This window comes from Cervus elaphus, chromosome 32 (assembly GCF_910594005.1).
Source record: "Cervus elaphus chromosome 32, mCerEla1.1, whole genome shotgun sequence".
NCBI classification, from domain to species: Eukaryota; Metazoa; Chordata; class Mammalia; order Artiodactyla; family Cervidae; genus Cervus; species Cervus elaphus.
In genome coordinates this window covers 42,060,655-42,078,202 of record NC_057846.1, presented here as the reverse complement: position 1 = coordinate 42,078,202, position 17,548 = coordinate 42,060,655, and the positions used below count along the sequence as shown (strand labels likewise).

At 37.7% G+C, this 17,548-nt stretch overlaps 1 protein-coding gene across 1 annotated transcript; it reads right to left on the bottom strand.

Moving 5' to 3' along the window:
* Nucleotides 1–15,198: 15,198 nt before the first annotated feature.
* On the bottom strand, nucleotides 15,199–17,326 carry LOC122688041 (coiled-coil domain-containing protein 43). Its single transcript, XM_043893849.1, has one exon. The coding sequence runs from the start codon at nucleotides 17,286–17,288 to the stop codon at nucleotides 16,614–16,616; it is 675 nt and encodes a 224-aa protein (XP_043749784.1). The 5' UTR covers nucleotides 17,289–17,326; the 3' UTR covers nucleotides 15,199–16,613.
* Between the last annotated feature and the right edge of the window lie 222 nt (nucleotides 17,327–17,548).

The following is a 17,548-nucleotide window of genomic DNA, read 5'->3' as shown; positions in this document are numbered from 1 at the left end:
CTCGATGCAGGTGAAACAAGCTAGCCATAAATCACTGAATATGTGTGCAGTTTTGGAAACAGAATTAATGAAACTGGTTTACTTAAAATACAGATAATATCAAACTCAGCAATTTCAAGATACATGTTATATTCAAGTACGCTGGAACATTTAAAAAAAATTGACCCTATATATGCAGGTTCATAAATAAATCTCAAAAATTTCATAAGATTGAATCATACAGGATATATTTTTAACCAAGACAAATATGATGGAGATAAATAGCAAAGATTAACTGAAAATCCCCATATGTTTGAAATGAAGAAACATATTTTTATATAACTTACAGGTCAAAAATTCCTAACGTAACAGAGCCTAGAAACTAATTTTGACTTGAATAATGGTTTAAAATAACAAAATGTCTAGGACACACCTCATGGCACACTTCAAGGAAACTTTATATTATCTAAACGGCATAGATGGTTTAAAACAAAGGCTATGCTTCTATCTCATGACTTTGGAAAATAAGCACCACATTAAGCTCAAAGAATGTAAAAGGGAAAAAAATAATGAAAAAAGAAGTAAATAAGTGAAGGCATTAATGGAATAGAAAAGTATATACTTATATTTGAAAAAAAATTGTAAGCACCTGATAAGACTAATAGAGAAGAAAGAGAGGCACAGTACCTAATGTCAAGAACTAAAAAGGGAACATCACTACAATGCTACAGTAATTGCAATAGATTAATATTCTGGTGAGAGTCTGAGTCACATTTTTGTTGTTGTAAGCGTTAACCAAAAAGAAATGCAAGATAGAGTAAGTATTTCTCTAATGACTACATTTCCCTAATCTGTCTTTGAAAGAATGCTATGAAAATCAAATAATTACAAACATTTTAATTATCAAACACTTAGATAGCATTTTTCTAAACAAGTTACAAATATTAACTCATTCCATTCTTGCACATATCTTAAAGGTTACATATGTTATCCTTATTTTCTTGATGATAAATATAACACATGTAGAATTTAAGTAATTGTCCAGTCTCAAAGCTAGTAAATGGAAAGACAGGATTTTAGTCTAAGCAGTCTGACTCAAGAATCATGATCTTGCCAATAGATTAATCTCAGATGATGCAGGAAGATGTGATGGGAGTGGGGAGGAAAGCTCAACAGGAAAGGGGTACATGCATAATTATGACCAATTTGTGTTGTTGTATGGAAGAAACCAACACAATATTGTAAAGCTATTATCCTCCAGTTAAAGTTTTAGTTAAAAAATAAAGCAAATAAAATAAAATACAATAAAAAAGAACCCATGATCTTAAGACCATTATGACATGCAACCTTTCTAAAGAGAAGAGATAAAAAAGCATTGCTTTTTTTAAAAAAATTCTTTTATTCTTGGTTTTAACAAGGAACATGAGTTTCCAGAAGAGTATTTCTACAAACTAGTTACACATTGTGGCAGTTCTGTGAATGTTATGCTAGTATGTCATTATTTGCTAATAGCTCAAATAGTCCACACTCTACAGAGAACTTTCAAATTCAGAAAATAGATTTTTAGTCAGAGAACCCAACATAACTGTACTTAGAAATCTCAACATATTAAGCAGTAAAAGGAAAGGTGCAGAACAACGTGCAATAAAAACAAAACAGGGAAAGATTGAATTGGTTGAATTCAATTATTGATTGAGTATGGGTGCAGAAATCCTCAGCAAAATAGAGGTAAATCAAATTCACCAGCACATTAAAAATATCATAAACTATGACCAAGTAAGATTTATCCCAGGAATACAAGGATGATTTAATACATGAAGTAAGCCAACATGATATACCACATTAAAAGAATGAAAAATAAAAATCAAATGATTGTCTCAACTGATGCAGAAAAATAATTTGAAAAATTTCAACATGCATTTTATTATAAAATGACATGACAAATTAGGAATAGCAGGAAATCATCTTAATAAAAAAAGGCACTGGTGAAAAACTCACTGATGACAACATAGTCAATGCTATAAAACTGAAAGTATTCCCTTTAAGATCAAGAACAAGGCAAAGTTGCCTACAACTGCCACGTCTACTCAACATAATGTGGGAAGTCTGAGTCACAGCAACCAAATAAGAAAAAGATAAAAGGCATCTGAATAATTGATATCCATAGGACATTTGACCCCAACACAATGAACTTCAGCTTTTTCTCAAGTGCACATGGAACACTCTCCAGGGTAGATCACATCCTGGGCCATAAAACTAGTCTTGGCAGCAATAAATGCTGGAGAGGGTGTGGAGAAAAGGGAACCCTCTTACACTGTTGGTGGGAATGCAAACTAGTACAGCCGCTATGGAAAACAGTGTGGAGATTTCTTAAAAAACTGGAAATAGAACTGCCATATGACCCAGCAATCCCACTTCTGGGCATACACACTGAGGAAACCAGATCTGAAAGAGACACGTGCACCCCAATGTTCATCGCAGCACTGTTTATAATAGCCAGGACATGGAAGCAACCTAGATGCCCATCAGCAGATGAATGGATAAGGAAGCTCTGGTACATATACACCATGGAATATTACTCAGCCATTAAAAAGAATTCATTTGAACCAGTCCTAATGAGATGGATGAAGCTGGAGCCCATTATACAGAGTGAAGTAAGCCAGAAAGATAAAGAACATTACAGCATACTAACACATATATATGGAATTTAGAAAGGTGATAACGATAACCCTATATGCAAAACAGAAAAAGAGACACAGAAATACAGAACAGACTTTTGAACTTTGTGGGAGAATGTGAGGGTGGGATATTTCAAAAGAACAGCATGTATACTATCTATGGTGAAACAGATCACCAGCCCAGGTGGGATGCATGAGACAAGTGCTTGGGCCTGGTGCACTGGGAAGACCCAGAGGAATCGGGTGGAGAGGGAGGTGGGAGGGGGGATCGGGATTGGGAATACATGTAAATCCATGGCTGATTCATATCAATGTATGACAAAACCCACTGGAAAAAAAAATAATAAAAAAAAAAATAGTCTTGGCAAATTCAAAATAATTTAAACCATTTCAAGCATCTTTTCTGATTACATTGTGTAAGATTAGACATCAACTACAGGAAAAAAGTACAAACATATGGAAGCTAAACAACACACTCCTGAATAACCAACAAATCACAAAAGAAATCAAAAAAGAAATCAAAATATGCATAGAAAAAATTAAAATGAAAACACAACAACCCCAAACCTATGGGATTCAGTAAAAGCAGCGTTAAGAGGAAGGTTCATAGCAATACAAGCTTACCTCAAGAAACAAGAGAAAAATAAAATAAGTAACCTAACTTTATACCTAAAGCAACTAGAAAAAGAAGAAATGAAGAACCCCAGGGTTAGTAGAAGGAAAGAAATCATAAAAATTAGGGCTGAAATAAATGAAAAAGAAACAAAAGAGACTATAGCAAAAATCAACAAAACTAAAAGCTGGTTCTTTGAGAAGATAAATAAAATAGACAAACCATTAGCCAGACTCATTAAGAAAAAAAGGGAGAAGAATCAAATCAACAAAATTGGAAATGAAATTGAGAAATCACAACAGACAACACAGAAATGCAAAGGATCATAAGAGACTACTAGCAGCAACTATATGACAATAAAATGGACAACTTGGAAGAAATGGATGAGTTCTTAGAAAAGTATAACCTTCCAAAACTGAACCAGGAAGAAATAGAAAATTTTAACAGACCCATCGCAAGCACAGAAATAAAAACTGTAATCAAAAATCTTCCAACAAACAAAAGCCTAGGGCCAGATGGCTTCATAGTTGAATTCTACCAAAGATTTAGAGAAGAGCTAACACCTATAGTATTAAAATTCTTCCAGAAAATTGCAAAACTGCCAAACTCATTCTATGAGGACACCATCACCCTAATGCCAGGATCAGATGCCTCAAAAAAAGAAAACTACAGGCCAATATCACTGATGAACATAGATTTTTACATCCTCAACAAAATTCTAGCAAACATAGTCCAACAACATATTAAAAAGATCTGACATCATGACCAAGTGGGCTTTATCCCAGGGATGCAAGGATTCTTCAATATTTGCAAATCAAAGTGATATACCACATTAACAAATTGAAAGATAAAAACCATATGATTATTTCAATAGTTGCAGAGAAATCCTTTGGCAGAATTCAAAATCCACTTATGATAAAAAAAAAAAAAAAAACTCCAGAAAGCAGGTATAAAAGGAACATACCTCAACATAACAAAAGCCATATATGATAAACCCACAGTAAACATAATCCTCAATGGTGAAAAATTGAAAGCATTTCCCCTAATGTCAGGAACAAGGCATGGTTGCCTACTCTCACCACTAATATTCAACAGAGTTTTGGAAGTTTTAGCCACAGCAATCAGAGAAGAAAAATAAAAGGAATCCAGATTGGAAAAGAAGTAAAACTCTCACTGTTTGCAGATGACATGATCTTCTACATAGAAAACCCTAAAGACTCCAACAGAAAATTCAGTTCAGTTCAGTTCAGTTCACTCACTCAGTCGTGTCCGACTTGCTGTGACCCCATGGACCACAGCATGCCAGGCTTCCCTGTCCATCAACAACTCCTGGAGTTTACCCAAACTCATGTTCATCAAGTTGGTGATGCCATCCAACATTCTCATCCTCTGTCATCCCCTTTTCTTCAAGCCTTCAACCTTTCCCAGCATCAAGGTCTTTTCCAATGAGTCAGCTCTTCACATCAGGTGGCCAAAGCATTGGAGTTTCAGCCTCAGCATCAGTCCTTGTAATGAACACTTAGGACTGATATCCTTTAGGATGGACTGGTTGGATCTCCTAGCAGTCCAAGGGACTCTCAAGAGTCTTCTCCAACACCACAGTTCAAAAGAATCAGTTCTTCGGTGCTCAGCTTTCTTTACAGTCCAACTCTCACATTGATACATGACCACTGGAAAAACCATAGCCTTGACTAGACAGACCTTTGTTGGCATAGTAATCTCTATTTTTTAAATATGCTGTCTACGTTGGTCGTAACTTTCCTTCCAAGGAGTATGCATCTTTTCATTCCGTGGCTGCAGTCACCATCTGCAGTGATTTTGGAGCCCAGAAAAATAAAGTCTGACACTGTTTCCACTGTTTCCCCATCTATTTGCCATGAAGTGATGTAGCAAGGAAAGATAAGAAAGTCTTCCTCAGCGATCAATGCAAAGAAATAGAGGAAAACAATAGAGTGGGAAAGACTAGAGATCTCGTCAAGAAAATTAGAGATACCAAGGGAACATTTCATGCAAAGATGGGCTCAATAAAGGACAGAAATGGTATGGACCTAACAGAAGCAGAAGGTATTAAGAAGAGGTGGCAAGAATACACAGAAGAAATGTACAAAATAGATTTTCACAACCCAGATAATCATGATGGTGTGACTCTGTGTCTGTGATTCTAGACATCCTGGAATGTGAAGTCAAGAGGGCCTTAGGAAACACCACTACAAACAAAGCTAGCGGAGGTGATGGAATTCCAGTTGAGCTACTCAAATCCTGAAAGATGATACTGTGAAAGTGCTGCATTCAATATGTCAGCAAATTTGGAAAACTCAGCAGTGGCCACAAGACTGGAAAAGGTCAGTTATCATTCCAATCCCAAAGAAAAGCAATGACAAATAATGCTTAAACTACCACACAATTGCACTCATCTCACACACTAGCAAAGTAATGCTTAAAATTCTCCAAGCTGGACTTCAGCAATACGTGAACCATGAACTTCCAGATGTTCAAGCTGGTTTTAGAAAAGGCAGAGGAAACAGAGGTCAAATTGCCAACATCCGTTGGATCATCGATAAAGCAAGAGGGTTCAAGAAAAACATCTATTTCTGCTTTATTGACTATGCCAAAGCCTTTGACTATGTGGATCACAATAAATTGTGGACAATTCTGAAAGAGGTGGGAATACCAGACCAACTGACCTGCCTCTTGAGAAACCTGATCAGGAAGCAACAGTTAGAACTGGACATGGGACAACAGACTGGTTCCAAATAGGAAAAGGAGTACGTCAAGGCAGTATATTGTCACCCTGCTTATTTAACTTATATGCAGAGTACGTCATGAGAAACGCTGGGCTGGAGGAAACATAAGCTGGAATCAAGATTGCCGGGAGAAATATCAATAACCTCAGATATGCAGATGACAGCACCCTTATGGCAGAAAGTGAAGAACTACTAAAGAGCCTCTTGATGAAAGTGAAAGAGGAGAGTGAAAAAATTGGCTTAAGACTCAAATTCAGAAAACTAAGATCATGGCATCTGGTCCCATCACTTCATGGCAAATAGATGGGGAAACAATGGAAACAGTGGCTGCCTTTATTTTGGGGGGGCTCCAAAATCACTGCAGATGGTGATTGCAGCCATGAAATTGAAAGATGCATACTCCTTGGAAGGAAAGTTATGACCAACCTAGAGAGCATATTAAAAAGCTGAGATAATTTGTCAGCAAAGGTCCATCTAGTCAAGGCTATGGTTTTTTCAGTGGTCATGTATGGATGTGAGAGTTGGACTATAAAGAAAGCTGAGCAGCGAAGAATTGATGCTTTTGAACTGTGGTGTTTGAGAAGACTGTTGAGAGTCCCTTGGACTTCAAGGAGATCCAACCAGTCCATCCTAAAGGAGATCAGTCCTGGGTGTTCATTGGAAGGACTGATGTTGAAGTTGAAACTCCAATACTTTGGCCACCTGATGTGAAGAGCTGACTCATTTGAAAAGACCCTGATACTGGGAAAGATTGAGGGCAGGGGGAGAGGGGGACGACAGAGCATGAGATGGTTGGATGCCATCACCAATAGAAAGCCCAGAGATAAATCCATGCACCTGTGGACTCCTTATCTTCAACAAAGGAGGCAAGAATATACAATGGAGAAAAGACAATCTTTTAACATGTGGTGCTGGGAAAACTGGTGAACCCCTTGTAAAACAATGAAACTAGAACACTTTCTAACACCATACACAAAAATAAACTCAAAATGGATTAGAGATCTAAATCTAAGACCAGAAACTATAAAACTCCTAGAGGAAAACATAGGCTAAGCACTCTGACATAAATCACAGCAGGATTCTCTATGACCCACCTCCCAGAGTAATGGAAATAAAAGAAAAAATAAACAAATAGGACCTAATTAAACTTAAAAGCTTTTGCACAACGAAGGAAACTATAAGCAAGGTGAAAAGACAGCCTTCAGAATGGGAGAAAATAATAGCAAACAAAGCAACTGACAAAAAATTAATGTCAAAAATATATAAGCAGCTACTGCAGCTGAATACAAGAAAAATAAACAGCCCAATCAAAAAATGGGCCAAAGAACTAAACAGACATTTCTCCGAAGAAGACATACAGATGGCTAACAAACACATGAAAGTATGCGCAACATCACTCATTATCAGAGAAGTGCAAATCAAAGCCACAATGAGGTACCATCTCACGCCCGTCAGAATGGTTGCCACCAAAAAGTCTACAAACAATAAATGCTGGAAAGGGTGCAGAGAAAAGGGAACCCTCTTACACTGTTGATGGGAATGCAAACTAGTACAGCCACAATGGAGAAAAGTGTGGAGGTTCCTTAAAAAACTGGAAATAGAACTGCCTAACGACCCGTCAATCCCACTGCTGGGCATATACACTGAAGAAACCAGAATTGAAAGAGACGTGTACCCCAATGTTCATCACAGCACTATTTATAATAGCCAGGACATGGAAGCAACCTAGAAGTCCATCAGCAGACAAACGGATAAGAAAGCTGTGGTACATATACACAATGGGATATTATTCAGCTATAAAAAAGAATGCATTTGAATCAGTTCTAATGAGGTGGATGAAACTGATGCTGATTATACAGAGTGAAGTAAGTCAGAAAGAAAAACACCAATACAGTGTATTAATGCATATATATGGAATTTAGAAAGATGGTAATGATGACCCTATATGTGAGACAGCATAAGAGACACAGAGATAAAGAGCAGACTTTTGGACTCTGGGAGAAGGTGAGAGTGGGGTGATTTGAGAAAGTACGTTGAAATATGTATATTACCAAATGTGAAGTAGATCTCCAGTCCAGGTTCAATGCATGAGACAGGGTGCTTGGGGCCAGTGCACTGGGATGACCCTGAGGGATGGGATGTGGAGGGAGGCGGGAGCGGGGTTCAGGATGGGGAACACATGTACACCCACGGTTGATTCATGTCAATGAATGGCAAAAACCACTACAATATTGTAAAGTAATTAGCCCCCAGTTAAAATAAATAAATTAATTTTTTAAAAGGCATCCAAATAGAACATAAGAAAACAAAATTATTTTTGTTCACTGGTGACATGATCTTATGCATAGAAAACCCTACAGGTTTCACAAAAATCTGTCACAATAAATGAATTGACCAAAGTTTCAGAATACAAAATCAGTATACAAAGGTCAGTTTAACTTCTATATATTCATAGAGAACAATCTAAATATGAAATTTAAGAATAAAATACATAGAAATGAACTTAACTACAGAAGTGAAAGTCTTATACATTAAAAACTATAAATATTATTGAAAAGATTTTTAAAAGACACAAATGGAATGCTGTCTTGTTTTCATGGATTAGAAGACTTACTGCTGCTAAAATGTCTATAATACCCAAATCAATCTACAGATCCATAGCAATTACTATAAGATTTTCAATAGCAGATTTTAGAGAAAAGAAAACAATGCTAACAATTTTATGGAACCACAAAGGAATATTCAAAAATGGTCTTGAGAAAGAAAAACAATGCTGGAAGCCTCAGAGTTCCTGATTTTAAAACATATTCAGTTCAGTTAAGTTCAGTCACTCAGTCATGTCCGACTCTTTGTGACCCCATATTACAAAGCTATAATAATTACAGTATGATCCTAACATAAAGACAGACTTGTAGATCAATACAATGGAATATACAGTCGATTTCTGTTTTTTTGTCTACGTTGACTGGACAGTGGGGTATGGAACTCCATCAGAGTGGGCTAGAAATGAGTATTAAGGCCAAGGTGGAGGAGCTCTTCTAGCGTGTCTCTGCTCCAGACTGATGCCCAAAGTGTGGGTTTTGGGGAGCATCAGAAGTGCCTCTTTTGGCAGAAGAGGTCTAAGATGAAAATAGTGAGGGACCACTCTGCTTCTCAGTAATGTGAGCTGCAGTTGGAGGGAACTATTTCTCTCTAGCAGCATCCGGATTTCTGATTAGGGACCTCTGTGACTGGTGGGAGAGAGAAGGAAGAGGAGAAGGCAGACAGGAATATTGATGGGCATTGAAGAAACAGCTTTCCTGCCATCTGCTATGGGATTTCAGCAGGGAGCACATCCACAAACTACCTCCAGGTGAAGTTCTTTCTACCAAGCCATGAGCATCTCCAGAGTCTGAGGTTCTAGCCCAAACCTCCCACTCCGATGCCAGCTCCTCATGCACACTCCAACACTTCCCCAAGAACCATCTCCTGCAGGAGAAGCTACAAACTTGAACTTTGGTGCCACCTCCTGGAATAAGAAAAAAGTTCTAAATGCCGTTGTTGAACCATCAGAAATAAGGTGTTCACTTGTATCCAACTCTTTTCGACCCCATGGACTATAGCCCACCAGGCTCCTCTGTCCATGGGATCATCCCGGAAAGAATACTGGAATGGGGTTGCTATTTTCTTCTCCAGGGGATCTTCCTGATCCAGGCAGAGGTCTCCTGCCATTTCTTTCCCACTGAGCCACCTGATAGCAAAAGTGAACATAAATTCTTAATTAAGCAGGGTGTTAGGCTATATCAAGTGAGAAAACAGAATCTCAAATCATCAAACATTATGAAAAATCAAACAAATACGGTATCACTAAAACAAAATAATAATTCACCAGAAACTGAACTCAAAGACATGGAATATTGTGACCTAACTCAGGGGGATCAAATCCCTGGCCATGGATGGACCAGTACTGTTCCTGGCCTGTTAGGAACTCAGCCGCATGGCAGGAGGTGAGTGGTTTTCTTCCAGAAAACTGGTCCTTGATGCTCAAAAGGTTGGGGATTGCTGACCTAACTCTTAAAGAATCAAAAATAGTTGTCATGAAGAAATTCAATGAGTCACAAGAAAATCCAGAAAGATGGTTCATTGAATTTAGGAATAAAATTATTGAACAGAAAGAGTTATTTACCAAAAATTAAAATTATTAAAAAGGACCAAACAAAAATAATCAAGCTGAAGAATTCAAGAAATAAGATAAAGAACGCAATAGAAAGCACAGACAACAGGGCCGATCAATGCACAAAGACTCATTGTATGAAACCGTCAAAAATAAATAATCTGAAATGCAGAAAAAAATTAAGTAACTTACAATGAAACCCTAATCAGGCTATAAGCAGATGTCCCAGTGGAAACTATAGACCAGGAAAGAGTGGAATGACTTACTCAAAGGGATGAAATATGAAATTTGCCAGCCAATGTATTCAGCAGATTTATTCCTCAGATATGAATAAATAAAGGTTTTTCCAGACAAATAAAACCTAACAAAGTTCATCACCATTAGACTGATCTTATAAGAAATGCTAAAAGAAGTTCTTCAAGCTTAAACAAAAAGATGCTACTCAGGAAAAACAACAACAACAAAAATATGCCAAATAGATACCACTCTGGTAAAGGTAAAAAGAAAAAAGAATTAGAAATTGTTATTCTTTATTAAATGGTTTGTCAGTCCCTTAACTGTAGTATAAGGGTTAAAGAAAAAAGTATTTAAAATAGCTATAGCTACTATAGTTTATAAACTTGTAGCATAAAAAGAATAGTGACATTGAAAATATAAAAGGAAAGGAGTAAAATGGTGGAGTCTTTATGAGTGAACAAAGATATGTTGCTATCAGGGTAAAATGGACTGTCTTGTCTATGAGGTGTTTTGTGTAAGCCTCAAGGTAACCACAGAGCAAAAATCTAGAGTGTATTTACAGAACTTAAAAAAAGGGGAGCCCGATCATATCACCAGGTGCAATACTTTGTTTCTTTGAAGACCGGTGGGTAATTTTGTTCCCTCCTTTCTTTCTTCAGCTCTGCAGATTTGTCTTTCACTTAAGTTTCTTTTTTATCTTCATCTCTTTTTGTCAAAGTCAGTGCTTTCCTCAGATGTCTTATAATTCCTAATTATCTGCTTGTGATTAAAAATGAGTTATTACACCATTTGTATTATTGCTTTGATCAATCACCATTACTCTTCTTGCCCATTCTTGAGTTTGTAAGAGCTGTTAGTTCTCCCAATTTGTCATTTCTTTGGTAACCTTTAGTTGTGTTTTCCTCAATAGAATGTATACATTTTTATGTTAAAAACAAATATTGTCTAGTTTTCAATGTATGTATTTTGTATATTTCAGATTATTCAGTGTATATGTTTTGTTAAACTCCTCCTAAAGTATTTTATAATTGGAAATGTTTCCTTAATTTCATTTTTAGATTGGAATTGTTTTCTTAACTTCATTTTCAGGTCATTCATTGCTACTGTATAGAAATAAAATTATTTCAATCACTTAAAATGAGGCATTACAAACATTCATTTTAAATGCACGTGGTTGAAGCTTCCTAATTTGATGCTTCACTGTGGAGTCATTTTTCTGCATTCTTTCATTGGATGACCTCAGATGTCAATATCTTAACATATTTTCTCTTGGGTTGTAAGGTTTTCAGAAGAGCATTCTTGTACCTGGCTTGAAAAGTAGAATTGGATGTAGTATTGGGGAATAAGACATTTTAAAACTTAATTTCTGTGTTTCAGATATGATACTTCATGGGTCCCTGAGTGCTGAGTCCTGAGAATTCTCATTTTCCCTTCCCAGAGAATGGTTCTCCAAGTGTTCATTTAGAGCAAAGAAGGGGCATTCTCAGTTTGAGAAGTACGAGGGGAAGAAACAGGTTTTTAAACAGATGTCTATTAGATCCACATTTACTACTGTTACCAATGTAATAAAGTGGCAAATCCTTGAACATTTCATGGTTCTCCGAGTTTTTTGACTGCTTCTACAGACTCCTGATCCAAATTTTTATATTTACTAAATCATTTATCAATTTTCCAGCTTTCAAATTTTGGTCCTTTTGTCTTCATTTTTTTTTGTCCGTGAGGTTTTTGCTTTTATATAAATATCTTTATCATCAAGAATATGAAAAGATATCCATAGAATGGTAGAAAAAATATGTATACAATATTTTTTAATATACAGAATATTTAAAAAGCCTGTAACAATGAAACAATCCTACTAAAAATGCTTAAAGGAATGAATAATTTTACAGAGAAGATAGAAAAATGCCTAACTATGCACATGAATAGGTGCTCAGCATTTACTCATTAGGGAAATGCTAATCAGAACCATGTTCTGTGCTTAGTTGCTCAGTCAAGTCCGGCTCTTTGCAATCCCATGGACTGTAGCTGGCCAGGCACCTCTGTCCATGGGGATTCTCCCAGCAAGAATACTGGAGTGGGTAGCCTTGTCCTCCTCCAGGGGATCTTCCCAAGGGATCAAACTCAAGTCTCCTGCATTGCAGTCAGATTCTTTACCATCTAAAGCACCAGGGAAGCCCAAGAATCTTGGAATGGGTAGCCTATCCCTTCTCCAGGGGATCTTCCCAGCCCAGGACTCGAACTGGGGTCTCTTGCGTTGCAGATGGATTCTTGCAGGGGAGCCCAGTCAGAACCATATGAGGTGCCAATCTACATCCACCAGAATAGCTATAACAAAAGAAAAAAAAATAAAAAGGAGCATGTGTTGGCTAGCTTGAGACCCTCATACAGTGCTGTTGGGGATGTAAAATGGTTCAGTCACAGTGGAAAAGTGGAAAAGTATATGGGTGTTTCTCAAAAAGTTAAATATGGAATTACCATGCAACCCAACAATTCCAAGTATAACCTCAAAAGAATCAAAAACAGGTACTCAGACATATGGCTTCCTAGGTGCCTCAGTGGTAAAGAATCCACCTGCCAATGCAGGAGATGTGGGTTTGCTCCCTGGGTCAGGAAGATCTCCTGGAGGAGGAAACGGCAACTCACTCCAGTGTTCTTGCTTGGAAAATCCCATGGACAGAGAATCCTGGTAGGCTACAGTCCATGGGGTCACAGAGAGTTAGACACGCCTGAGCTACCGAGCACGGCAAACTAGGACGCGCTCAAACATATACACATAAACCCACATTCACAGCAGCACCGCTCACAATAGCTAGAAGACGGAAGCCATTCAAACGCCTATCAGAGTACAAATCCATAAACTAATTATGGCATATATATGTGGTATAAGGGGAGCATTAATCAGTCATAAAAATAAATGAAAATTCTGATACATGCTCTGAAGTGGGCGAACCTCTAAAACATTATGCTAAGTGAAAGAAACCAGACACAAAAGATATTTTTAATTCTATTTTTATTATGTATCTATAATAAGTTTATTCATAGAAACAGAATGCAGATTAGTGTTTGCCAGGTGCGATTAATAGTAGGAGGACAAAATGGGGTGAGATTGTGTAACAGGTTTGGGATCTTGTTTTGGAATGATGGAAATGTTTTGGAACTTCATAGAAGTAGCAGTTGTACAACACTGTGAATGTCCTAGGGGCCACAGAATTTGTTACTTAGAAATGATTAATCTTATTCTCTGTGAATTTCACCTTAATAAAAAATAACCAACAGTTGAGTGTACAAGTTGCCTCATATCTGCACATAGTCAAAACACTCCTCTGAGCTGGAAATGAAAATAACAGATGGACCTCAGTTTATTGGTGTGACTTAGTGATTGGTACATATTTTCAAGCATCTATTTCTTTTTATTAGTAGCTACATGATAGTATGACAACAACAATTTATCCTTTTAACCAGGAAAATTGCATTTTTGGAAATAAGGCAGTATAATTGTGTCATGAAAGTATGTCACATTTTGTCAAATGTCTTTTTTGCATTGTTGAGATGATCACGTGATTCTTTTCCTTCATTCCATTAATGTGTTGTACCATATTGGTTGCTTTTGTGTGTTAAACTCCATGAGGGCCTTTATATTTGCTACAAACTCTACAGGAAACAAACCAATAATGTATTTCTTTTAGTACCCATCCCTTCATTTATCCTATTGTTTGCAAACGAAAACGGACAGTTTCTAACGAGGTGGATGGATGAATCTGGCGTCTATTATACAGAGTGAAGTAAGAAAGAGAAAGACAAATACTATACATTAACGCACATATGTGGAATTTAGAAAGATGGTACCAATGATCCTACATGCAGGGCAACAAAAGAGACACAGACATACAGAACAGACTTTTGTACCCAGTGGGAGAAGGCGAGGGTGGGATGGCTTGAGAGAACAGCACTGAAACATGTACATTATCATATGTAAAATAGAAGACCAGTGCAAGTTCGATGCATGAATCAGGGTGCCCAAAGCCGGTGCTCTGGGACATCCCAGAGGGATAGGGTGGGGAGGAAGGTGCAGGATGAGGTGGGGGGCACATGTGTACCTATGGCTGATTCATGTTGATGTATGACAAAAACCATCACAATATTGTAATTATCCTCCAATTAAAATAAATAATATTTTTTTAAAGTGTATACTTTGCCTTCCACATCCTGCACATCATGTGATGGTACCACCATATGCCATTATTTGAGGCAGAAATCTTTTTCAACTACAAAATATACCTGTACCTTATTGGTACTGGTAAAAATAAAATGTGAAAAATATGTTCTTTGCATTATGGCTAAATGCTCTTTAAATTACCTCAAAGTCTCATAATATACTTATAAACTAGATATAGTTCTATTTTGCTCATTTTATAGTTAAGGAAACTAAAGAACTTAGATTTATTTTGGTACAGGGCTAGTAAGTAATGGAGACTTGGGAGCATCACCTTGCTCAACACATTTCAGCTTTTCGATTATTACACATACTAACCCATTTTTCAGGGCCCAGTTATCTTTTAAATTTTCTAATTAATTCTAAGAATTTGTATGTAAAATTTTAATAGGGAGGAATACATCTGACTGCGGGTTAGACCTGTTGCTTTTACTTTAAACTTCATGTTCTGTAGCCTATAGCCTGAAATATACATAATAGTTTATTCTCAAGTCTCCGACCTTTAAGAGTCCATTCATATATGGATAAAAATTTGCAGAACAAACAACAACATTTGTCTTGGTGGAGATTTTTTTTTTTTACTGATTTAAATAGTTTATTTTTTAAAAAGCTGGTTATTTTTTTTAAAAATTTTACAATGACACGGTTATAGGAGTGTATAGAGGTGACACGTCATTTCCTTAACCATGTTTTTTACCTTCTGTGGAACAGTAAAAATTTTTGTTAATCTCATAGTTAATGGTATAAAACAGAGGTCAGCAGACATTTTCTCTGAAGGGCCAGGTAGTAAGTATTTTATACTTTATAGGTCACATAAGGTCTCTGTCGCATGTTGTTTCTTTTACAACCCTTTAAAAATGTGCGATCCAATGTGCTCAAACCATACAAAAACAAACGACCAAATTTGGCAGTAGTTTGCCCACCCCTGGTATAATGTATCGACTTTCTGTCTTGACAGAGAAATTGCTCTCTTCAGGCTTCTTGACAGTCTGCTTCCTGAAGTAGAGAAAGGGCTACTTACAACCAAATGTGGTTTGTGACAAAAGTAGAAATGGAGGAGAGTTCCTACTCACTTTCAACTCTCCCAAGCAGTTTTTCCATTCACTCAGTCATTCAATACATTTTGTTGAGCACCTACTATGTACACTCTTAAATATCTTTGTGTTAGCAGAGATTTTCAGTGTTTTTCCTTCAAAGGGTTTCTCTAAACCTGTAATTATCAGGTCCTTGTATTAGGGCAGATCAGGGTTAAAATCTCTACTAGCACTCAAGAGGATTCATGATTATAAAAAAATGAATCTAGCTAATGATGATTCCCTGCACTCAATACTGACACATCCTTCTTAAAATCACAGCCTAGATGAGGAAAAATATATAACTATCTCTTACTAAAAGAAACTTTGTTTCCTATCATAGGCTGAAACTTAAAAAAAAAAATCTCATATGCAGAACATCCACCAAATAACCTTTTCTTATTTTCCTATTTTGTTGCCACGTAACATAAAAGTCGATCCGGGCAGGGCTCTTCATTAGCTTCCTATTTCAGCCATAAAACCATTTATTTAGATGTGAATAATACTTCTGAAGCAATTGACACTCCTACAATTCATCTCAGGGAAGGAGTGGTCATGATTCAGCTCTTTCAGGACAAAAACTCAGCTTTCTGAATATTCCTGCTGTTTATCCAAGGTAAGGGAAGACTTTTTAAAGTGGTCAAAAGGAGTACAGGACTTCAGTATTAAAATACAGAGGCTGTCCCCATCCCAGATCTTTGGTTCAGACATCAGCTACAATAACATGATTACCCACACCACACAGAGACATGGCACATTTCGTAATTAGCTAGAATTGTGATTTTCCTTGTGACCATGTAAACAAAAGGGGAAATGCCTTGGGAAACTACCTGGCAATGTTCTCTCATTTCTCTTAAATACACAAATGCACAACCAGGTCTCCCTTTGACCAAGTTCATTAGGAGAAATAGAGTGGACCAAGGTTATCGCTTTCGCTCCCCTCTTTGTGTCCTTTTCTTTTCCTTTTCCTTGCGTTCCTGCTTGGCTAGTTTGTCTCTCTCCCTCTGCAGCTTGTCCTGTTCCTTCTTCCTCTGGGACTCATCCCGAAGCGTGTCTCGCTCCAGTTTTCGGGCATTGAGGACATCTTCCACATTGGTGTTTCGGAACAGAGATTTGTCAGAACCAATGCTCATCGTGGTGGCGCCCGAGTCATCCTTCTCATCCGCTTCGTCCTCTTCATCTGTCACATCAGCATACTGGGCCAGAAGGGCAGCTTTCCTCTGCTTCTCCTCTTCTGACACCATTCTGGGCTTCACCACGATTTGTGCCTGCTTCTCAATGAGGGTGGCAATGGCCTGGACCTCATCTTCTTTTTTCACTTTGGTGACAACATTCTGAGTTTCTGACCATCGTTCCACAATCTCCTTGCAGATATTAAGGAGGGAATCTTCTTCCAGGAAAGCAGAGAGAATACCCTGCAGAGCATCCAGCTTCTCTTCTTCCTCCTCCTCCTGCAGGACACCCAAGATGTAGGCGCCATAAACGGCTCGGTCCACTCCCAGCGCCTCCAACCGTCCATCTAGCCACGATTCAAAGCCGCTGCCCCCTCCATCTCTCTCGCTGGAGGCAGCAGCAGCCACTGCGCTGGGCGCCGCCATCTTGGGGCCAGGGACCTGCCAGCGTCTTGGTGAAGATTTACAGGAACATCCTCACCTGACTTAGGTGGGTAGCTGCAAGAATAAAAGGTTCCAATGCCAAAAAGTTTTCATCAGCCTCTCTCACCTTGCCTTTAAAAGTGCTTTGCTGACACCTTTTGAGTAGTTCAGAGTTTTTTGGGTCAGGAGCCACCCTTCTCCTTGCATAACCCTGCAATAAACCTTTCTCTGATCGAAACTCCTCTGATGTTTTGGTTTGCTTG